The following is a 25,229-nucleotide window of genomic DNA, read 5'->3' on the forward strand; positions in this document are numbered from 1 at the left end:
TGGAGTGTAGAAGAAGATCTGTGAATCATTTGTATAGTGATGGTTGTTGAATTAATGTTTGTGGATGAGATGAGCCAGAGGCAAGGCGCAGAGGGAGAAGAGAAGGGGACCGAAGACAAAGCTCTGAGGGACCACCACAGAAAGGAAACCAGGAGGAGCCTCCGAAAGATACAGTGATGGAACACTTAAAGAGGTAGGAGGAGAACCAGGAGGGGTGAGAGTCTAGGGAGGAGAAGATTTCAAGAAGAGCATGGCCAACTGTGTGGAAGGTGGCCGACAGAATGAGAATGGATCACTGATTCTGAGCTTTGGCTAGGAAGAGGCCATTAAAGATTTTGGCAAGAGTGGTTTCAGGGGAGTGCAAGGGATGGAAGCCAGGGGGAAAAGGAATGGATGGAATTGGAGAGAGGAATGTCAGAGAGTGATTGTGAACAGTGTTTCAGAGTAGCAGCCGTGTTAGTCTGTATCCGCAAAAAAAACAGGAGTACTTGTGGCACCTTAAAGACTAACAAATTTATTTTAGCATGAGCTTTCGTGAGCTAAAGCTCACTTCTTCGGATGCATAGAATGGAACACACAGACAGGAGATATTTATACATACAGTGTGTAAATGAGCCTCGAGGTGAAAGGGAGATGGGGGTGGTACACTTTTGAAATTTGCCTGCAATTTTGAATTTGCAATTTTGCTTTCACAAACAAATTCTAGGTGCCAGGCAGGAATTATAGAATTTAGACATCTGACAGTTTGATTACTCTTGCAAATCAGGTAGGGTCATTTGTGCCTGTAGTTAACTGTACTTCAGTTTTGTGGAAGTGTTATTTCTGGGCTGAAATTGGAACATGTGCTGTTTATTGTAAGAAATATTTCCCCTGCAGCCTCAGTTCAACAGGTGCTGCCCTTAATACTTATATTCTGTTTCAGCTAGCTTTGGTTTAAACATTATTTAGTCTTTCCTTTATTATTTTCATTATCCCTTCTCTACTGTACACTACGTTATGCCAGATGTCCACAGGTCCCATGGGCTCAGGAACTAGACAGCTTCAAGTGAAATGCTCTCCACTAAACAGATGGTGAATCCTTTAAACCATGGTTACGGTACAGTGGAAAGAGTTTCAAACCTGGCCGCAAAGTGTCTCCCTGAATATGGTTCTTCAGTTAGGTCCTCTGTTCTTCACAGCACTCTGTGGAAGACTCATTTCACTTAAAAAACCAAACCCAATAAACTTCACTTTTCCAATAAATTCAAACAATTGTATCACATTTAACTGTTCACACTATCCAGATGTAGGAAGGAAACAGCAAATGCAGTAAAAAATAAATACCTCATATTGGTAAAATATGTCCAATTGGCAGTTTAGTGTCTTTTGGAACAATGAGCTAGCAGATTCTGTGTGATTTATACGATCATACAAAACATGACAGTAGTTCTCGGAGTTCTGGGACAGTAGTTCTGGTGATAGAAAAATTCATTAGAATTTAGAAACCATTTAATCTTCTTACTACAGCAATTGAACAACACTTCCAAGATTTATAATAGAGATGATATGTAAACAGGTACCAATATAAACAGTTTACTTTAGGAACTCAAGTTTAATAGCTATTATAGAGGTTCATCCTGGAAGATCACTCTTACATTAACTCTATTGAGATAAAAAAAGGAACATGTGATAATGGTATACAAAATATTAAAGCAGGAGTTGCCAAAATGCAACCTATAGTTGCTCTCAACTTTAGTAAGCAATGTGCCTGATGTAGGCCACGGATCCCAACAGTCAGTGTTTTCTTTGTCCATCTTAACTAGAAAAAGAATATTTGTTGTCTGATACCCAGCATAACCAGTCTATTTCAATACTGGTTTTCTTCTCCAGATCTTTTGCTTCACCTGGGGCAATACTGAGCCTTAAACTGCATGTGAAATGTAAATATAGTGTCTGTGAAGATAGGACCAGGTTTTTCTACTGTCATTCATGCTACACAAAATGCTGCTGCTAAAAATTCCCAAGCCAGAAAATCCATATAATTTCCTTTTATAAACTTGTATTAGTTTTTCAAACTTTTTTATTATTTGGCTTTTTAAAATTATAGGTAATGAGCCAACTTCAGATTTGGTGTAAGTATGTATAACTCCATTGAAATTAATGGAGTTGTACCCACTTACATCAAGTCTGAATTTGGTCCATGGAGGAGTTGTGTGTGAAATTTTATATAGCATTCCTTTCAGTGCTAAATTCCAAAATGGAATGCTGTTTTCTTTTTAATAATCTGCGTAGAACCCTATGGGTTGTTAATGTGTCTGCTTTATCCTTCAGATACTGAGTGACCCTGGTAAGGCAGGGTCCTTCTGTGAGGCTTTAGAAAGTGACAAAATACAAACAAGCCATTACAAGGTTTCATACAGAAAGGCAGGATGTGGTCTAGAGTGAAGACCACACATGAACTCTGCTTCAGGATATTCTAATTCTCTGCCTGTCAACAAATTATACTCTGCTGCTAAGATTTATAACAGTGCCCTAGTGTTCCTCAACATATGGCGATCTGCAGAATGAAACTACATTTACACAGTGTACAAAACTCAGGAAGTTTCTTCTTGGTAAATAAAATGTTAAGAGCAATATTGCAACTAAATGGTCTACCAAGAGTTTGAGCAAGTCACTTGTTAAAATGGGGAATAGTAGTAGGAAAATTAAAACTGTGGAAAGATGTCTGCAGGGTAGACTTGTTATGGAAGGGAACAGTCCATAGGAGAAATTATTGAAATCACATACATAGGCTCCCAGCCGTGAAACTAAAACCTGAAACATACCTATTGTTTCTGTCCAATTGATTTTGATTTTTAAAGCTGCTTTTCTATGTGCATCGCACCAATAGAAGCAGAATAAACAGTAAATAATGAAAAAGAAGATCATGCCACCAAAGTTAGCTTCTGCAGCCATATATATATAACTTGTCTATGTGTGAGACTTGCAGATGTACTCCTTGTAGCTTAAGATACATCTTTACTAATTTTACACTCTCGGGCCCTGATCCTGCAAAGGGAGCTGCATGAAAGGATTCTTATGCTCACATTTAAAACAATGAAACTTTAGCCCTGATTTAACAAAACACTTAAGAATTTCATTATGTCCCATTGAAATCAGGGGCTTAAGTGCTTTCCTTTGTGTGGGGAGGGAACACTTACTTTTGTGTGCTGTCCCATCAACTTCAGTAGAAGTCTATGGGCTTGTCCATACTTCTGGCTAAATCAGCACTGCTGCGATCTATGCAGCGGTGTTGGTTTAGCAGCTCTGGTGAAGACAAACTACGTCGATGGCAGAGCGCTCTCTCAACATCTGTGCTCCACCTCTCCGAGAGGCAGAAGGTAAGTCGGCAGGAGAGCGTCTCCTGTTGACATAGCATGGTGTAGACACTGCTGTAAGTTGCCCTAAATTACATCGACTTTAGTTATATCACTTATGTAACTGAAGTAGCATAACTTAGGTCGACTTACAGCATTAGTGTAGACCAGCCCTTAGAATGAAACTGCACAAATTCTTTTGTGGATCAAGGTATTAATTTAAATGTTAGGTTTGGTGCCTATTTCAGGGACATTTTATTATAGCATCCCATCTTCAGTTCTCCTCCTGGATAGGTTGATGGGTAATCTCAAAGAGTGGGGATCTGTGCAGGCAGTTTCATAAAGGAGAAAAACTAGGTTAGTGACTGATAGCTGGAGAGCTCTGAATATATTCCCTCTTCAGATCCACCCTTACCCCCAATCCCTATTTGTGGATGAACTGTAAAGATAGCACTGAAATCTTTCAGGATGTTCAGGTTCATTTTTTCAGGTCAAATGTCCTCTTGCAATTCCTCTTACTTTAACAGTAGTGAGTTAATTCTAGCAAAGGATTGTGACTTTCCAACCGCATCAGAGATTCATATATTATAAAGCCAGAAGGGAACATCTGATCATCTAGTCAGAGCTCCTGTATTATACAAGCCACAGGACTTCCCTGAATCCTTTTAGAAAAACATCCAATTTTGTTTTTAAAATGTCCAGTGTTGGAGAATCAACCGCAGCCTTTGCTAAACTGTGCCAATGGTTAATTAGCCTCACTATGAAAAATTTGCATCTTATTTCCAGTCTGAATTTGTCTAGCTTCAACTTCCAGCCATTGGATCTGGTTATACCTTTGTTTGTTAGACTGAAGAACCCATTGTGAAATATTTGTTCCCTAGGTAGGTACTTATAGACTGTAATCAAGTCACACCATAGCCAGGGCCAGCTTTAGGATGTGTGGGGCCCAATTCGAAAGAACTGCCACCGAAATGTCGCCGAAGACAGCAGCGGCAGCGATTGAGCTGCTGCCAAAGATAGTGGCGGCAATTCGGCGGCAGCTCAATTGGTTGCTGCTGTTTCCAGCAGCACTTCGGTGGAGGGTGCAAGGCCCCTCTTCCGGACACTGCGGGGCCCTCTTAGGTGTGTGGCCCAATTCCCAGGAATCGGGGGAATCACCCTAAAGCCAGCCCTGACCATAGCCTTCTCTTTGTTATACTCAAAGAGATCAGTTTATTTAGCTTATCATTATAAGTTCATGTTTTCCAATTCTTTAATCATGCTCATGGCAATTCTCTGTTCCCACTCTAATTTATCAACATCCTTCTTGAATTGTGGACAAAACAGGACACAGTATTCCAGCAGTGGTTGCACCAGTGCCAAATACAGAGATAATATAACCTCCTTATTCCTACTCAGAATTCCCATTTATATATCCAAGGATCACATTTGCAGTTTTGGCCACAGCATTACACTGGGAGCTCATATGCAGCTGATTATCCTTCATGATTCCCAAATCCTTTTCAGAGGCACTGGTTTCCAGGAAAGAGTCCCCATCCTGTAAGTATTGCCCACATATTTTTTGTTCCTAGATGTATGTCTTTACATTTAGCCAGGCAAAAACACATATTTGCTTGTGCCCCATTTACCAAGATCACTTGAAAAGTGTTTTATCATATGATAGTATTACATCCTCTGCCCTCCCCCGCAAAGGCAGAACAGAAATATTTATTGAACACTTCTGCCTTTTCTGCATTATTATTGATAGTTCTACCATTTCCACTTAGTAATGGACCAATACCATTGGTAAGCTTCTTTTTGTTCCTTATATGCTTAAAAAAAATCCTCCTTCTTGCTTCCCTTAACTTTGCTGGCCATAGATTTTTCTGTGTATCTTTTAGCTTCCCTTATAGATTTTCTACAGTTCCTAGCTTCTGATTTATATTATTTACTATGAACTTCCCCCTTGTTCCGTTCATTATATTTTTTTCATACCTGCATTTACTTCCCCTCTAAGCCAAGTTGTTTTTTTAACAGCATAGCCTTCTTTCTCAGTTGTAGGATTGTAGCATTTTGGGCATTTAGTAAAATGTACTTAAACAATTCCCAATTATCATTCGTGTTTTGCTGTTTAAATTCTTCTTCCCAACTGATTTGACTCATAATTGTTTTCAGCTTTGTAAAATTGGCCCTTTTAAAGCATTAAGCAAAAGTAGAAGTGGTCCCCGGTTGGTGAGTGTAGAATAAAAACAGGATATGTGAGTGGAATCACCTGTACTTTTTTAACATCAGTGACAAATTGTGTACAAAGGAGTATACTACTTTCCAGGGTGTGTGTTTATCTGCTGTGAGAATTAGTGCCACTTTGCTGTGTAAATTGCTGGGTTAAGGATTATCATTAGATGTTAGAGAATGTGCCACATAAAATGTTTCCTGAGGCATTCTTTAGGTGAGAAGATGTCTCTGATTTATGGCCTCTTGTGATATAGGACACTGGCTCATTGAACATTTGCCCCTGGGGTTGCTGCACAAAGGTAGGGAAGAGGCTCTGTGGCCAGGGACTGAAATGTTGGGTAGGACTCCTAGTGCTGTCTCTCAATGCCTGTTACTAGGCCTGGCTGATTTGTTGCTTTTGACATGAGGCTCCACTTTTCAGGCATCTTATTTGACTCCCTGTTGATTTCTCCATGTTTGACTAAGGTTAGTGGCTGAGTCTCTCTCCTCATCTTCACTTACTAGCCAGTCAATATCTGCCATGTACTCAGGTCCTCCTTTCCTAACAAGAGATACTGAGGGGGGAGAGGAAGAAAAGAGCAAATGGGAGGGAGCAGTGACCAGCTAGCAGAGGAAAGGGAGACAGCGAAGGAGTCACAGCATCTGTCCTACAGTCAACCTTGGAGCACCCACGGAGTCAGCGCCTATGGTACTGGTGGCATCAATAGACAGCAGAGGGCAGGAAGAGAGGACTTCTTGGCAGAGAACTAGGCAATGGGCAGGGACAGGAGGTTGTCTCCATCCATTTAGGGGAGTAGAAATCAGTTTCAACCCTTCAGGTGGGTCAAGTGGGTGGAAGAGGTCATATTCTGTATTTGGGAGCAGGAGCGGGGATGGGAGGAGAGAGAGGAGGAATTATCTTTCTTTTCTTGTATTTTATTTTAAAACTTTTTGTTAAGTCTAAGTTACAATAAAACTGTAACATACTGCATCACGTTCTTACGTTATGTTCTTATCGTACATTTCTTATTACTTATTCAGGATCTGCTTAATATTCAAAGAATCTGACTAAAGATAATGGCTTGCTGGCCGGGGAGCCCTCCTCCTCTGAGTACACTAAAAAGGGTGACCACATTTCTGAATTTTATTCTCCTTTTGGCTCTTCTGTTGTGTACATACTTAGTATGAAAGCTTTTCGGTTACAAGGACAGCCCATATTTTACTATACTACAATTCCAAGGAGGAAGAGTCACATTTTTCCAATTATATGCAATACAGAATCTTGCTCCTAACAGTAAAAAGAAATTAATTTGCCATTCTATTTAGAATGTAGATCCTTTACTGGAGCATTAAGTAAGCAGGTCAGCGTATCTCTAGGAAGCCAGCATTTTGTTATAAGATGAATTGCTTTGATAATTTCTTCCTCAAGCTGTCTAATTCCTGGTTACAACCACCACATGTGCAAGCATGTTCCTTTTCCCCCACAAACCCTCCAACAGAGCACCTCTCTAGTAGCAAAAATATGATGGCTATTTACTGGTATCCTATGCCATCTATACAGTAATTTATAAGAATATTCTTCATGAGTGACACAAATGAAAGATGTTTATCCCCTTTCCCAGATAGAGACCCACTGTTTCTGATCGGTTTCTTTATCCAAATCTCTCTTCCATCTTTTCATCTGAGTTTTCTTATCAACATCTTTTCAGTCAAAATTGCATATGTTTTAGAAATTAGACCCTTTGATCCAGCTTGCTCCTGGGTCAGCTCCTCAAATGTGGCTAAAGGTCTAGATAGGCAATCCAAATTTCACCATAAAATGTTTGACTTGTAAATACTGAAAATATGGGAGCTTTAAATTATTTACTTTATTACATATCTCTTGATATGATTTCAAATCAGGTCCCAGGAATAGCTGTCCAAACTGAGTAGTCACAGCTCTTATTCACAATGAATAAGTATGTTGATATTTCGTAGAGATAAATGCCTGATTATTAAAGACAGTGGCCAAGGGAGAAGGGATAAATGCCTGATTATTAAAGACAGTGGCCAAGGGAGAAGGGCTAAATTGAAAAATTTGTCCAGAACTGCTAAAGTGGTCTGGATGAATGGGTGATTTATTTTTTGATGACCTAAATTTCTTTTTATATAACAATTACTATAAATAGCTATATTTGGGCTCCAGTCCTGTTTGAGTTTTACTGAGTGTGTGTATGGTCTGTTGTTAACCCAGTTGATCACATCTTTTGATTGTGGTGCATAATAATAATAATAAACCGAAGTAGGGGAAGCTAGTCTATCCTACATGGTAGGATTAAACAGAATTTATAACTCACCCTTTGTCTTTTATTGTTCCATATGAATGTTAATAGTGTATCCTGCCAAGTTTTTAATGTCATGTCAGGGATACCAACGAGGATGAACTGAAACAAAAATATTAACTTTGGGAAGACATTCATCATTACCAGTGCTACCCTATCTAGCCAAGAAATTTCATATTTGTTCCATTCCTCCAAGTCTTATTATTTTATTCCACAGTGAAGGGCAGTTTGCCTTAAAATATATTTGTTTCTTCACAATATTTATTCCTAAATATTTTAAGATTTCTTTATCCATTTAAACTTATGTAGCTGATAGCAGTTTGGTTTGACCCTTTCAGGAATATTAATTCCTACAATGTTAGATTCACTGTAATTTATTTCAAAGCCTGATACCTGCCCAAACGTCAAAGCCAATTGTACTACCATTTTTAATGGGACTTCTCGATCCTGCAAATATAACAGGATGTCGTCAGCATGCAAAGCTATTTTGAGTTAATCCAGAAGACGTTTTGATGCCCTTTTCTAATGGGCTGTTTCTCACATTTATTGCAGATGGCCCCATTGCCAGAGCCAGGGGCGGCTCTAGGAATTTTGCCGCCCCAAGCACGGCAGGCAGGCTGCCTTTGGCGGCTTGCCTGCGGAGGGTCCGCTGATCCCGTGGCTTCGGCGTGCCTGCGGGAGGTCCTCCGAAGCCGCGGGACCAGCGGACCCTCCGCACGCAAGCCGCCAAAGGCAGCCTGCCTGCCGCCCTCGTGGCAACCGGCAGAGCGCCCCCAGTGGCTTGCCACCCCAAGCACGCGCTTGGCGTGCTGATGCCTGGAGCCGCCCCTGGCCAGAGCAAACAGAAGGCATAAAGGGCAACCCTGTCTCATACCCTGAGATAACTTAGAAGGAGGGGATTGATGACTGTCAACCAAAGCAGGCACATGAGGATGAGTATACATGATCAATATGCCCATAGAAGACTGATTACCCAAACCAAACCTCACCAAAATCTGTCTAAGGTATTCCCACGCCAACCGGTCGAAGGCTTTCTAAGCATCCAAAGAAAGCAGTGCACAGCAACAGTTGCTAGAATTAACATTATAGATTAAATTCAGAGTTCTTCCAATATTATTAGATTGATGTCTACCAGCAACAAAGCCTGGTTGGTTAGAGTGATCAAGGGTGACAGTCTGTTTGCTAGCACCTTGGCATAAATTTTAGCATCCACATTAAAGAAATAGGTCTATATGATGCACAGTTGGTAAGATCTTTCCCTTCTCCAGGAATGATCACAATTTTTGCCTCTTTCCATTAATCTGGAATCTCATTCCCCTGCAATATACCATTAATTAAATTAAAATAGGGACCAACATTTGCTGTATAGCTCTGTAATACTCCTCAGAAAACCCATTGGGACCTGGAGCTTTACTGGATTTTAAACACTTAATTGCAACTTCAATTACCTCTACAGCAATTTACTTATCAAGAGCTGCCCCATTATCCTCTGAGATCTGAGGTAGTTTCACTCTTCTAAAATATCTATTCATAAGCTCAGGATTTGGATGTTCTGATGTATAACTCTTCTGCCCATCAGAGTTGGCAGCAACAAGGGCCGGGTTCAGTATCTAGGGGTTCCATTTCAGTAACACAATGTAAAACCAGCTTGAGCCCTCACCCTGTCACCTGGGACAATTACATACATCTAAGAGGCAATACTTCCCCTCTCACAAGCACAGAGTCTGAGTGTAGCAGAAGCCTTTTAATAAAGGAAGGAAACAATATGGCATTATGTTGGGGAAACACCACAAACAGGATTCATAACACAAACTATGAGCAAAAGACCCACCCCCAAGTAAGTTTGGCAGTGTCCTTTTCCCCTCAGGGTCTTAAGTCCAGCAACCCAAAAGTCACCCTACCCACAGTTTCTTTCCTTGGTCAGTGCAGCCCCCAGAGTTTGGAAGTTTGTCTGCAGAGTTCTCGTCCCAGCCTGGTTGGAAGCAGGGGGAAGCATCTTACATGCTCCGCTGCTCGGGTTGACAGCTACTTGCCACACCTCTCCGTGGGATTCTGCTGCAATCTTCACCGCAAGCTGCACCACTCTGCCAGCCGCCCTGCTAGCCGCTCCTCTCCACCAGCCATCCTGCTAGCCACTCACCAATATGTCTTCAGGGGGTTCCCCACTTAACACAGCTCTCAGTGATTTCAGCTATTAGTAATTTCAGCTGTTAGTAGGGGGACCTCAGTGCTGGTACTAATGCTGAGACCTAGATATCAGTGATTTCAGCTCTGCAGTATATTACAAGACTCCTAATGAAATCAAAATTAGCTCTGTTATTACACAGTAGAGGCGGGGACAAAATGGTGTTTAGGGGCCTCAAGAAACACCCACAATACCAGCTACACATACTAGACCCTCACCTCTCTCAGTTCACTAGGATTTGGAACCCATGTCCCTTGACTAGCAAGTGCTACTTAAGTGAGGGCAAGTCCCTCTGTCATAAAAGTACAGTTCTACTGTCCTTGAGTCACATAACCAGGATAACAACACTTTATTACTCCTGCCCCAATAACAAAGAGACTGGGGATCCCACAGCAGCCAAAGTAACCATTTGGGCAAGCAGTCCCATCATGCTAGGCGGAGTGGGTGTGCCCATGCAAATGTGATCAGCCCCTGAAGTCTTTTTCCACTGCTCACCACCAGATGTCAGGGTAGAGCTCATTCTGACTCTGTGTACATCTGGAAAAAGCAAATGTTTAGGAATGATCTTTCTCAACTGCTACTGAACTCCTTAGAATCCTAATGGTAAGTGTTCTTAGGGTTAACATGAATTCCTGTTCTTGCTATTGCATATATGATGTGAAGCAGTTATCAAAAATAGACCCATACTGTGTGCCCTGAATTACTGTAGATTGTTATAATTGCATACTACAATTTTTGTAGTAGACAAAATTGCTAATTCTTCCCCCAAAACATCCCCTCATTTTTCCTGGATTGAGTTTGTTGTAGTTTGAGTACACTGGTAGAGTATAAGCACATCATACCATGAGGTCTTAAAGCCAATTCCTTACAGTTTGATGGAGAAAGTTGTTTATTCAGTAATAGAAATGAAGAAGGCATAGAACACCATAATCCATATCCCTCCAAAGAGTACGAATAGCACAACACATTAACATTAAACACAGTATAACCTGTGATTTTGGTTCCAGTTTGGTATTGGCTCCTTAACTCTGATTTGCCATGTTAGTTCCCCAGGAGTGCTGGACCCCTTGGATTATAGAAAGCCAGTTGGGAAGAAGCTCCTCTCTTCTTGCCACATTTTAAGTAGCTCTTCACTCCTTCCAGCTGGCTGGCATGGCATTGCAGGCTCTTTCAGACAGCATTCTGCCCACCTGACTCCCCCCACCCACCTTCCACCTACCCTCCCTCCTTTCTTCTCCTGCTTCTTCCAACAGTGTCATTACTCCTTCTCTGCTCTGCCATGCCCTCCAATTTCCTTCTCCCTGATCATCTCTCCTGCCATTACTCTCCCCGCTCTTTCTCTACTTTCAGCCTGTCTACTCAGGAGCACCACATCCATCCTTGCTGTCAACTTGCACATCCCAGCTGCTTTTACCTTCTGACCAACCTCCTTCCCCAATTTCTATTGTTAAATTAGGAGCAAGAGAGTTAATTCTCCCAGAGAAATGTTTTACTCGCTGTATTGTCTTTCTTTTATATCCCTCTGTTGTGAAATCAGATCATGGCCTTCACTAGGGTATTATAAGGCCAGTTTGTGACCTAGTCTGTGCTGCCATGGAGGGGCATAAAAGTGAATAAGGAGCATAAATTCACTCCCCTTGACTGTCCCTGCATGTCTTATAGACTTCAGGTATTGGCACTGTCATGAATGTAGGGGGAAGGGTAGCAACCTTAATGTATGCAGTAGCATAAAATCCCTCCTTGGCAGCTGTACTGGATCGCCTTACCTGTAAGGGGTTAAGCAGTTCAAATAACTAGTTGGCACCTGACCAGAAAGACCAATGAGGAAAGAAGATACTTTCAAATCTGGGGGAGGAAGGATTTGTTTTTTTGTTCTGTGTGTTGTTCCCTCTCCAGACAGAGGGAGAAGCCAAGCAGGTACAACATCTCCTGAAAATATACCTGGAATAATCCATCTAAAACCACAGAAACTGTGAGTAGGGCAAGGAAATGCATTAGGTTATCACAATGGCTTGTGAATTTTCCTATGCAGTTTTATTCCTGCTTTTGTAACTGTGAAGCTGAGCCCAGAGGGGAATCCTCTGTGTTTTAAATCTTTGTATTACCTTGTAAAATTACCTTTCATCCTGATTTTGCAGATGTGATTCTTTTATTTTTTCTTTATACATTAAATTCTTCTTTTAAGAACCTGATTGATTTCAGTGTCCTGAAGACAAAGGGTCTGGTCTGTGCTCACATTGCTAAAGCAACTGGTTGGTATATTGTTCTCAAGCCTCCCCAGGAAAGGGGTTGAAGGGGCTTGGTGGGGATATATTGGGGAGATAGGGATTCCAAGTGACCCTTCCCTGAATTTTTGTGTAAATCACTTGGTGGTGGCAGCAATACTAGCCAAGGACAAGGAAAGGAATTTGTATTTTGGTAGTTTTAACCAAAGCTGGTAGAATATAAGCTTATCTTTCCTGCGGGTCCCCACATCTGTACCCCAGAGTTCAGAGTGTGTGGGGGGGAACCCTGACAGGCACTGAGTAGCCCCTGCTACTTCCAACCTCCAAGCAGGTCCGTCTGCCCTCCTCACTACTGCTGACTTTCCCAAGCTTCAGAAAGACTGCTGAATTAGGCCCAGATTGTACCACACTTACTCATGTTAAGCAGTACTTCACCTTGCAATTAGTGCTACTTATGTCAGTGGGGTGCTTGTAGAGTCCGATGCTATTCAGTGTGAATAAGGATGCCTGAATATTACCTGTAAGTTACATGCAGTCACAGACTGTATTTACCTGTCTGTTTTAACAACCTCCAAGAAGTTCATTCAAGACATAAGACCAAATTCACCCTTAGTGTAACTCCACCGACTTCAGTGGTATTACAGCAGGGATGTATTTGGCCCTTGAATTGTGAAATGCTGTTCTCCATCACGTTTCAGACTCAATTAAAGGTGTACACAAAAAGAAATATAAATGTGCTAATACTGCAATTACTTACTCTGCAATTTTTATTATGGTTCAGATTGCTTTAAGTTCAGATTCAGAAATCATTTGAGACAGATGTCTCTGTCCCTTTATAGTATTACCTCCGCAAATTGGCTGGTACAGTTTGGCAAGACTTCTGGAAATGTTTACGCTTCAAGTCATTTTTGTATAAATTGTTGACCTAATCACTGACATTTAGGCGCTAACTAAGCAGGCACTTTATGAACTTGAGATGACTCAAAATACTGCTTTAATTTTCAGGCAATTCTCATCACTCATCCAGCAAGCAACAGTATGTAGCATCCATATCTCAATTGCTACTAAGTATAGTGTATTTGCTATCTGTCTCCATGGAAGGTCATATCAAGGTCACTCAGTGTTGTGAATGAAAATAATCAGTTGGTGAAAGTACAGAACTTGAAACCTTGGTGTATTTTCTTCTGACTAAAGAAGGCCAACCTTATTTAAGATAGAATGAACAGCAAGTTTTTCTGTTCTGAAGTCACAGATGCATTCTTAAAAGTACTTAGAAACCTTTGAACAAAAGGTGCTATAATGGAAACTATTAATAATTTGTAAACATTTTAAATTCAAAATAACAAATTGTAAATAGTAAAGAGATCCACAGGTAAATAAACAAAATGCTCACTTTCCCCATTGCTATTACATTTAATCTTTCTAGTGTAAATATTTTATTAAAGCTAATGTTAAATTATACAATACACAGGTTAAGAAAAGAGTGTCTGTACATCTGGGTATAGTGCTTAGATTATCCACAAATACAAGGTTTGTTTTAAAAGTCATAAGATACATATAATGCATAATCTCCAGTAACCCAAATTTAGATGAATAAATTTAACAATACAGTTATTTATTAGCATCCAAGTATTTGAGTACATCACTCATGAAGAGTTATACAGAGAGTTGGTTGTGGAAAGCACATATATCAATGAGTGAAGATTGTCCCTCGGTAATTGAGAATTTAGAGTAGTGTCAAGGTTCCCTCCCCACTCTGAACTTTAGGGTACAGATGTGGGGACCCGCATGAAAGACCCCCTAAGCTTATTTTTACCAGCTTAGGTTAACAGTACGCTGCCACCACCAAGCGTTAACCAAATATTTAGGGAGAGCCACTTGGAACTCTGCCTTCCCCCAAATATCTCCCAAGTCCCTAACCCCCTTTTTCTGGGCAGGCTTGAGAATAATCCTCCCCAAACCCCTACACCCCTTTCCCTGGGAAGGCTTGAGAATATCCCCTGACCACTTAGTCCTGGTGAACACTGATCCAAACCCTTGGATCTTAAAACAATGAAGAATTAATCAGGTTCTTAAAAGAATTTTAATTAAAGAAAAAAGGTGAAAGGAGTACATCTGTAAGATTAGAATGAAAGATAATCTCACAGACAATCAGATTCAAAACACAGAGGGTTTCCCTCTGGGCAAAACTTTAAAATTACACAAAGAACCCAAATTTATCATCCCTCTTATTTGCAAAAGAACTCACAAACAAGAAAATAAAAGGTTTCAGAGTAGAAGCCGTGTTAGTCTGTATCCGCAAAAAGAACAGGAGTACTTGTGGCACCTTAGAGACTAACACATTTAAGTAATCTAATACATTCCTTCTGTAAATACTCGCTACCCTATGGGAGTGGTTTGGCTCCTTCTTTCTCTGTTTCCGGCAAAAGCACACACACAGCACAGACAACAGACCTTTTCCCCCGTTCCAGATTTTAAAGTATCTTGTCCCCTTATTGGTCCTTCTGGTCAGGTGTCAGCTAGATTGTGGGAGCTTCTTAACCCTTTACAGGTAAAAGAGGAATTAACTCTTAACTGTATGTTTATGACAGGTAGGTTGTCCAATTAGAAAATACAATCCATCAGGGAAGTATTTCAGTTACTTTCCTGACTGTGCTTCTCATAGGCATTCCAGCTCATCTCTCCTGGTATTGCCGATGTCCGGTGATGTGTTCTAGGTATACGTCTCTTGACCATATGATGGCATCCGACACCATGAGTTGCCGCATCAGCCGCGCATAGCATTGACCTATTCCATATTCTCTCAACACTCACTCGTTACTGGGGTCCTATGCACCCAGGGCTCCGACGATCAGAGATGTAATTCTAGCACATGTAGACATACTTGAAAAATGGTTCAGGCTTTAGCCGTAAATTATGCCAAAGCCAAAGTCCTGAAAATTAGTGTTGCAACATATTTGTTGCAACAAAATTAAAAAACAAAATCCCAGAATAGATTTTCATTACTAATGGTAGCATGGCTGTTTCTGTTTTAGATTGCTGTGGAAATAACTTTTGTCCTGTTCAGTGAAGCATCTCAGGAGTGAAATATGTGAATCTTACACTAACCCCAAAAGAAAAAAAACCCCTATATTACAAGCATATTTGATTCTATGGCAAGATCCGTGAAATAGAAGACGTCCCCATTTTGCATCAAACTATTCTAAAGTGCAATGCAGGCATTTTCCTTTTCTGTAGGATTGTTAGCAGTCTGGCAAACTGTGTGGTAATGAATGTGTTTACATATATATTGAATGGCTTTCAGTTGGAAAGTGAAATCCCTATAGAAAATAATTTATATGATATTTCAGAATATTGAAGAAATTTACATTTGCAATCCATTTGTCTAGCTGGGAACTTGAAAATCTCAGCAATCCCACAGAAAATCGTAGTGGTTGCCAGTATGTGTATACTGTATGCATATAATGATGACTGTCTTACATTTATTCTTCATCTTTCATCCAAGAGGATCTCTCAGCATTCTACAACAAACTGATGTATAAATTATACACATGAATCACTTAATTCATCTCTAAAACACACCAGCCTCTAGGGCGAAGCTTGTCAATTGTTTTCACAGTGCACTGAAGCTTAGCAACAGTTTAGGACAGGAAGTGAAGAATCCGTAATACGTAACCCCCCCCCCCCCCTCATACTTCTGTCATTGTTTTTTTATTTATTTGGTGGCAACATGCATGAGAAAACATTGCAGCATATATAATAGGGATAGAAGACAATTCTACCCTCATTTACACTTAAGCAGTCATTGATTTCAATGGTGTTCTATGGTGTACCAGGGCCCCTAACTCAGAGTATGTTCACACTACAATCAGAGGTGTAATTCTAGCACATGTAGACATACCTGAGCTGCTTCGATCTAGCTAGTGACAATGAAACTGTGGCAGCACACTGCATAGGCAGTAGTACAGCTTATGCAAGCCAGCCCAGGAACCTGGGTATGTACTCAAGTGTCCAGCCAATGCTGATGCCCGTGCTGCTGTGGCTTCTCTGCTATTCTTATCTGAGGTAGCTAGACCAAAGCTAGCTTGCATATGTCTACATGTGCTACAGTCACACATCTGATTGCAGTGTAGACATACCCTCAGTTGAATTTGTAGCGTAGATGGAGTCTTACTGATTTTACCTCCTATTGTAGAAAACTGGTCTGCTGGTACGTCTCTATCTTCCAAAAGTGTGGATGTTCTGGTCTCCATATGTTTTGATTAACCCCAACCACAAAGCCATATTATCCCATAAGGTGAATGTGTAGGGGAAATCCTGACTGTATGGTAATGCTGAACTTAACTGGAGTAATTTGTGTTCTTCAGTACCAGCAGATGTGTAGTCTGTAGGGAGCAGTTTGGCTACATTTATTTTTTTACATCTGTCAGTTAAATCAGAGATGCAAATTGAAAATGCAGCACTCAGCAACTGCTTGTGGATTTGTAGCTCTCCCTGGAGAAATGTGGCTTCATAAAACAATGAATGGATTACAATGAGACATAAATATAGTATTTGCATTTGACAGATATAATCTTTCTCCAGTATTGCTCATATTAGATAGAAAGAAATGGTACCTTTTCCTGTAGACCAGCATACAAAGGAAGGAAGCACATCTAAGCACTGAGACACATATTTGACAGTTAAGTTGGCACCAGGTTTTCATAGCTCTGGGATGAGCAAAAAAAGGATACTTTGTTTTGCAATGCTGTGTATTGGAGATCATACCAGAATGGACCTTGCATACAGAAAATCTGAGATGCAGTTGATGCTAGAAAGCCCGCTGGAGGCAATGGAGGCAGCAAACCATCAGTACTTCCAACCCCAAATGTTCAAAAATCATGAGTCAGGCTCTCCAAAAACAATGAGATTGGCTTTAAAATCATGAGATTATGTACAGATAATAGATTTGGTTTTCTTTTTATTTGCCTTATGCTTTTTGAGTCTTTAGGGTGCACTGGGATCACATTTGGAAGCTTTCTCCACAGATACAAAGGCTAGAAACTTACTTTTTCTTGAACGATGAAGACTGAAATCATCACATATTCACTTGACTCCAGGAGCTGGGGCTTTAAGGAAAAGAATAATTATCATGAGATTCATGACAAAATCATGAGAGTTGGTGACTCTGAGTCCTTCCTTCTAGGCTACAGGCTGCGAGGGAAGCCCCATCCTATCCTCAAAAAAAGCAATAACAATGCAGTCCATGCTGCATAGTCAGGCACTCAGCTTTGCCATCTGTGTTCTCAGCTGGGAACCTGGATAGACCAAATATATGCTGAGCCATTCTACCAGGAAGCAGGGGGTAAATCAGTTTTGCTTCTAAAGGAGAGCCTAGTGGAGAAGCATGCAGGCAAACACCATACCAGTGGACTGCCCCAGCCTCTGAAGAGTCCTTCCCCGACAGATTTCCAGGATCCATGGGCAATTTTTGTCCCTTTACTTTACAAATATGTCAGAAAAGCCCCTCTCCAAAAACTTGAACAAACCAGTAGATAATGTAGACACACTTTTGGAGAGCTGTTTTGTTAGAGTAAATCTGGTGAAACAATTCATAACCATCGATTTTCAAAAAAAACAAGAGAACTGTGAATCTGGTAGTAGATTAATAAGCGGTCAGTTACTGAGCATCTTCCTTATCAAAGTACCATGCTTGAGTGGGGGTTAATTAAAGTCTTTGTTATCCAAGTCTGGTGGCATGAGAGAGCGTGAACAAGGAATGAGTCAGTGAGGGCTATTTTTAAAACTATGTGTGCACTTTTGCACACACAAAAGAATACACACAATTTACATGCACATGTTTGAAAATTTGGTCCTGAGAAACTAACATTTTTCAAAAATGTTCAGTACTGACCTAACTCTGCTTCCATTGAAGTCAATGGTAAAACTCTGACTTGAATGGGAAGAGAGGCCAGTGTAAGCACTTTTGCGATTCCTACCTTAAGAGTCTGAGGAAAAGGTTGAGAGCTGACGATTGAGTCATTTGGGAAGATGGTGAAACAATAATAATATGCAGCCCTTTTCAACAGTAGATCGCAAAGCATTTTCCAAATGTAGGTTTTTTTTGAGTAGGCACGGGGAAGGACGTTCAAATCCATAATATTTTGAGGGGGAAGCAGTGGCAAAAGCCATGGAAGCACCAGGCTCCATTTCATAGAATCACAGAATCATAGAACTAAAGATCAGAAGGGACCATTATGATCATCTAGTCTGACCTCCCGCAAGATGCAGGCCACAAAAGCTGACCCACCCACTCCTGAAATAATTCTCTCCCTTGACTCAGCTGTTGAAGTCCCCAAATCCTGATTTAAAGACTTCAAGAAGCAGATAATCCTCCAGCAAGCGACCCCTGCCCCATGCTGCGGAGGAAGGCGAAAAACCTCCAGGGCCACTGCCAATCTACCCTGGAGGAAAATTCCTTCCCGACCCCAAATATGGCGATCAGCTGAACCCCGAGCATGCGGGCAAGACTCTCCAGCCAGACACTCAGGAAAAAGACTTTCAATATCCCAACATTGACCCTCGGTACTAATTACCAGTGGTGGCACGTTATTGACCTATTGACTAAATAGTGTTATCCTATCAAACCATTCCCTCCATAAACTTATCAAGCTTAATCTTAAAGCCAGAGAGGTCCTTTGCCCCCACTGTTTCCCTCAGTAGGCTGTTCCAGAATTTCACTCCCCTGATGGTTAGAAACCTTCGTCTAATTTCAAGCCTAAACTTCCCGACTGCCAATTTATATCCATTTGTTCTCGTGTCCACATTAGTACTGAGCTGAAATAATTCTTCTCCCTCCCTGGTATTTATCCCTCTGATATATTTAAAGAGAGCAATCATATCCCTCCTCAACCTTCTTTTGGTTAAGGAAAACAAACCGAGCTCCTCAAGTCTCCTTTCATACGGCAGGCTTTCCATTCCTCAGATCATTCTAGTGGCCCTTCTTTGTACCCGTTCCAGTTTGAATTCATCCTTCTTAAACATGGGAGACCAAAACTGCACACAGTACTCCAAATGAGGTCTCACCAACGCCTTGTATAACGGGACTAGCATCTCCTTATCTCTACTAGAAATACCTCGCCTAATGCATCCCAAAACCGCATTAGCTTTTTTTAACGGCCACATCACATTGCCGACTCATAGTCATCCTGCGATCAACCAGGACTCCGAGGTCCTTCTCCTCTTCCGTTACTTCCAACTGGTGCGTCCCCAGCTTATAACTAAAATTCCTGTTAGTCATTCCTAAATGCATAACCTTACACTTCTCACTATTGAATTTCATCCTATTACTAATACTCCAGTTTACAAGGTCATCCAAATCATTTATTCTAACCCACCTTTGAATCTGAGAATGTGTCAAGGATGCTAATGCTGGTTTAGAGAGATGGCTGGAGTATAGTGGAAAGAAACATTTTTTTTCTTTTTTTGTGTGTTTGTACTTTAGGCAACAAGAGCAACCCTGACCCATCACTGTACAAACCTGGGAGATTCACTGGGGAAAGAAAATGATATAGCTCTCATTATTGATGGCCAGACTCTGAAGTATGCTCTCTCGTTTGAAGTCCGGCAGTGCTTCCTGGACCTAGCACTGTCCTGTAAGGCAGTCATCTGTTGCAGGTAAGAAATGTCAGGATTTTCTCCAGTGAGAAGCTGCTGTGGAGCTGGTGTAACTCTTCATCTTCTCCTGCCATTTATCTCCTTCAGGCTTACAGCACATGCAGAAAATGTAAAAGAAGGAAACTTACAGGTTAATATTTAAGAGGAGTTGAGCTGTCTGCTGTAAGTCGCTTGTTTATTCAAACACAGTTGTGAGTTATCTGTTATGGAACAATTATTGGGAAGCAGGGCTGCATACTGGGAATATCCCACAAGGGCTGAGTGCAAGGAATATTTCCCCTCTAATGGCTTTTCTGTGGTTGCTGCAGCTGCTGAAGCTACCATAGCTATGCCCCGCTCCTCCCGCACTCTGCAGGACTGTGTGAGTGACTGGCGGATCAGTGTAGTCTTGGATTTTACTTCTCCCCTCTGCTAACCCCAAACCCTGCAGTCAGAAGACAGAACGAGCCCCTGTTCAGTGCCCCAGGGATGCATACCCTTTTCATGGACTCTCTGTGTCTTGAATGCCCCCCAGCAATGGAATTATCTTGGTTCTCAAAAACTGTACTACAGTGATGAGCATGGTATTTAAATGATAGATAGAAAATGTCATGGCTGCAGACGAACAGGCAGGATTCTCCCCTATTTAAAAATAGAAATGCTTTTTAATTATGCAGATTTTCCCTCAAATTGAGCCTGATAGCTTTTTATAAAGTGATAGGAGATAATGAGAAAACAGGCCTCCCTGACCCCTTGATTATAGGAGACACTGAAGAATAGGAGCTGTGATGTTATACCTGTGATCATGCTTAAGCAGTGGGAATTAAATAGCCAGAGGTTGCCTCCACTTGGTATGGCAGCTCTTCATTAAGCAGAGCTGCACAGAGAGGCAAGGAAACAATATTAAATATCTTAGCAGGTACAGAAACCCCAATAGTATATGTTATTAGATTGTAATTCATTTGCGTGGCCTTCCCTAGAGGGTAGCCATCTATGATGTTCTGCTGCTGAGTAGTCTCCTGCGATGGCTTTGAGCTCTAACAGGGTTTAGTATTCAGCATTTTTCTATGTTGTAATCACAGAACACTGTGAAAATTACATTGCTGAGTTTAAATCTTTTGATGAAAACAGAAGAGTTGAGGCAATGAGTGTTTGTACTACTAGGCTGTTTTCATTGGGTCTTTTTTGGATGAAAAAGGGAACTCAGAAGACTGAGTAATGAAAGAAATTTCCCTCCTTATTGTTTTGAAGGTTAATATACAGAATACTTTAATTAATACCTTGTAGAAGTAGTAATGGTAATATTTGATAATATTTTCATTGTAAGTGGGGGGCAGAGTCTGATTGCATGGTAAGAGTTGTTGTGCAAAGTTTTTCACATTTCCATTCAAAGCAGCCTACAAATATTAGCTAATTAATTCCCACAATACTGTTGGTAATTGGGAAAATATTTCCCCATTTTATAGATGGAGACAGAAAGAAACAGCAAAATTAAGACCTGTATTTTCAGAATTGGCCTCTAATTTGGGGTACTTTGGTTTGAGTGGCAAACCTTAGACACACAAGGCTAGATCCACAAAGGGATTTAAGGACCTAAGTCCAAAATTAGATCCTCAGAACCCCTGTTTAGTTTTTGCCTAACCCTGTAGGCACCTGTTTCCACTGGTAAAGTCCCCTAGGCACCTGAATTTCTGCTGGTGCACATACATACCACCACCTAAGTCCTGAGGCCATTCAGCTTTGTAGCACCTACCTCATGCCTAAGCCAGTTGGATCCTCAACCTGGGCATTCTCCCACCTATCTTGCCTGTAGTGCCCAATCTAATGGCATTTTCACAGGCCCTCTTAGAGTAATTACCAGACCAGGCCTTACACACATTGAGTGGAGAGAGGTGCCTATGCTTCCCTTCTACCCAATCGCTAGCCCAGAGGTTAGAGCACTCACCTGCAATGTGGAAGGTCCTTTCAAATACCTACTCTGCCTGACTTGAGCAGGGACTTGAACCCACGTCTCCTACCTCACAGGTGAGATGCCCTAACTGCTGGGTTATGAATATTCTCAAGTGGGGCCCTGTCTCTCCTGCTGAAACTGTTCCACTTTGTTTAAAAAACTTAAATATTAATTGAAGCAGGAACTGGAACCTAGGTCTCCCAGGAGAGCGTGCTAGCCACTAGACTATAGAGGAGTCATTGTATTTCTAGCCCAGTGCCTATGTAAGTGTCTTTATACAAAGTGGAACAGCTTCAACGAGAGACATTGAGAGAGACCTGCTCCAGAATAGCCCAGTGGTTTGGCCACTCACATGAGAGACCAGGGTTCAAGGTAGAGTTGCCAACTTTCTAATGGCACAAAATCGAACACCCTTGCCCCTCCCCCTGCTCTGCCCCTTTTCCAAGGCCCTGCCCCTTCTCTGAGGCTCCACCCCCTCCCTCTGTTGCTTGCTCTTCATTTTCACAGGGCTGGGGAAGGGGGTTAGGGTGTGGGAGGGGGTGAAGGCTCTGGCTGGAGGTGCTGGCTCCTGGGTGGGGCCAGAAATGAGGGGTTCAGGGTGCAGGAGGGGGCTCTGGGCTGGGGCAGAGGGTTGGGGTGTGAGAGCAGGTGAGGACTCCAGCTGGGGGTGTGGGCTCTGGGGTGGGGCTGGGAATGAAGGGTTTGGGGGGATGAGAGGGCTCATTCCCATGGGGCCAAGGGGTTCAGAGAGGGTGGGAGGGGGATCAGGGCTGGGGCAGGGGGTTGGGATGCAGAAGGGGGTGTGGGGTGCAGGCTCCAGGGAGGGAGTTTGGGTGTGGGAGGGAGCTCAGGGCTGAGGCAGGGGGGTTGGGTGTGAGAGGGAGTGCGGGTTCTGGCTGGGGGGTACAGGCTGTGTGATGGGGCTGGGGATGATGGGTTTGGGGTGCAGGAGGGGGCTCAGGGCTGGGCAGGGGTTGGAGTGCGGGGTGTGGGCTCTGGGAGGGAGTTGTGGTGCAGGAAGGGGTTCCAACCTGGGGCAGGGGGTTGGGGTGTGGGCTCCAGCCGGGTAGTGCTTACCTCAGGCGGCTCCCGGCAGTGGCTGGCATATCCCTGTGGCCCCTAGGCGCAGGGGTGGCAGGGGGCTCCTCACACTTCCCTCACCTGCAGGCCACTGTTTGCAGCCAATGGGAGCTGTGGAGCTGTTGCTTTGGGCGGGGGCAGCGCATGGAGCAGTGAGAGGCTCTGGAAGAGGGGAAGCAGTGGGGAAAGGAAAGATCCAAGGAAGGATCAACACCTGGAGGACAAAGACTTTGAAGTGAGGGAGTTTGGTCCCAGGCTGGAAAAGGGTCCAGTCTGTGTATTGAGGAACTGTAACCTGCTTCTACCATCTGTCAGGGTGAGAAAAGCTGTTTGATTCAACTCTTGCTCAGACTAAAAGCTAAGGATTTAGAAAGCATCTTTACTTTTTATTTTCTTAAGGTAACTATCTCTGACCTTTATGCCTACCACCTATAATCACTTAACATCTGTCCTTCTGTAGTTAATAAATCTGTTTTATATTTGACCTAAAACAGTGTGTTTTGTTTGAAGAGCTTGGGAAATCTCAGCTCAGGTTAACAAGATCTGTTGAACGTCCACTACCTTTCTGTTGGAGTTGCGAACTAGGTAATGAACTGACACTGGCCCAGCTTTTGACTGGAACAAGATGGTTCAGTTCTGGGGTGCAAGACGAGGGAGCTGGGGGGAATTGGGAGATCATTCATATAACACGGTTGGGAGTGTCCCTGCTTGTGGATGTCTGTGTAAGTGCAGTGCCTATCAGAGGTTTGTAGCTTGACATCAGCATTGCAGTGTGAGGAATAGCCAGGCTGTTTGGTTTTGGAGGGCTCAGCAGTTCCACAGTCCAGGTTGCACCCTGGGTACCCCATCATACCCCTCTTGTGTGTATGCATTATATGATGTAGTTTTTAATTACATGATTACATGCTATCACAGAACCCTTCATTCAGTGCACAGGTTGGATGTTCCTCACTGAAAGGGTCATTATTCAATATTTCTTTGTATGCTCATCATTCAGTCTCTAGTCTTAAGCCTTACTTACTGCACACCATCCAAACTTTGCACTGAACACAAAAATCAGGTTCCTCATGGGATATTTTATGTTGCTTATCATTGTAATATTTTATCTTCAGAACAATCCTAGGAGGTAGCACAGTATTACTCCCATTATAAATAATTTTTAGTGTACATAGATTTTGTAATTAGTGTTAGTGTAAATAGTCAGTGTAGATAGTCCCTATGGTTGAGGGACTCCCTTCGCCCGAGAGGCCAGGCATGCCCCAGTCCCTGGCTTCAAACCTTGTGCCTCTTGTGGAAAACGTATGCCCATGAGTGACCTGCACTCCAGCTGCTTGAAGTGCTTGGGGGAAACTCATGTGAGGGCCAAGTGCCAGATTTGTTGGGACTTTAGACCCCACACCAGAAAGGACAGAGAAATAAGGCTGAAGGCTATCCTAATAGAAGCCACTCTCAGACCAGCCTCAGAGCCAAGTCGCTCCAATTCTACACCAAGCACTTTGGCTTTGATACGAAGCCCTTCTCCGGCACCACACTTTTCCTGGCACTATTCACCATCTCCAATGTCAAGGAGAAGCACAAAAAGCAGCGCACTGATAGAGGGCGCTCGATGGTGCAGAAAAAGGACAAGCCTGGGGAAGGCAGCACAGTGCGACCTATGCTGGGCCACGCCTCCACCCCCGATCCCATGGTGGCACTATCGGCTCTGCCCAGGGTGTTGAGTCTGGTGCAGGACCCTCGGCCAACACCCAGAAGCCACTGTAGTACCAGCGGTCTGACTGTTCCATTGACCCTGGAGGCCTTTGCAGTGGCCAGGGATTTACTATCATTCCTGGTCTCCCTGACTCCAATGGGATAGCTGCTGGCTCCGATGACTGGGAGCAGGAATGATCAGGAAGCATCAAACTTTTTCCTGGCACCAGGCACCCCCGGAACCCTCTGGGGTAAACTGAGACCAATCCTCTCATCGCGGCCATCTCCAGTCCACTGCCAGTCCCCAGACCCTCGGCACTGTATGGAGGCAGAGTGGGGTATCACTCCAACGTGGTCACCAAGGGAGGACTCTTCATCAGAGTCCGAAGGGGAAACCTATGTGCAGCCTAAAAGTCACTACTAGTACCCAGCCTATGTGTCACGAGACCTCAGCCGGCACCTGGCCAATGTCTCACTGGCCTATGCAGTGGCCATACTGGAACTCTTGGGGGTTTCCCCCAGTACCAGGTCCTCCCTCCCATCGATCATACTCAGTGGTTTCAGAGAGGTGGGCTACCATCCCTTCCTACTCGGCACTGGACCCTGACTCTGATA

At 42.7% G+C, this 25,229-nt stretch overlaps 1 protein-coding gene across 2 annotated transcripts in view; it reads left to right on the forward strand.

Annotated features, from left to right (window-relative positions):
- Positions 1-25,229, forward strand: part of ATP8A2 (ATPase phospholipid transporting 8A2) — a 637,783-nt gene that overhangs the window by 278,717 nt on the left and 333,837 nt on the right. For both annotated transcript variants that reach the window (XM_045017301.1, XM_045017311.1), the window contains one exon: positions 19,743-19,915. In XM_045017301.1, the coding sequence (XP_044873236.1) occupies positions 19,743-19,915 (173 nt within the window). The remainder of the gene's footprint in view (positions 1-19,742; positions 19,916-25,229) is intronic.

This window comes from Mauremys mutica, chromosome 1 (assembly GCF_020497125.1).
Source record: "Mauremys mutica isolate MM-2020 ecotype Southern chromosome 1, ASM2049712v1, whole genome shotgun sequence".
Classification (NCBI taxonomy): domain Eukaryota; kingdom Metazoa; phylum Chordata; order Testudines; family Geoemydidae; genus Mauremys; species Mauremys mutica.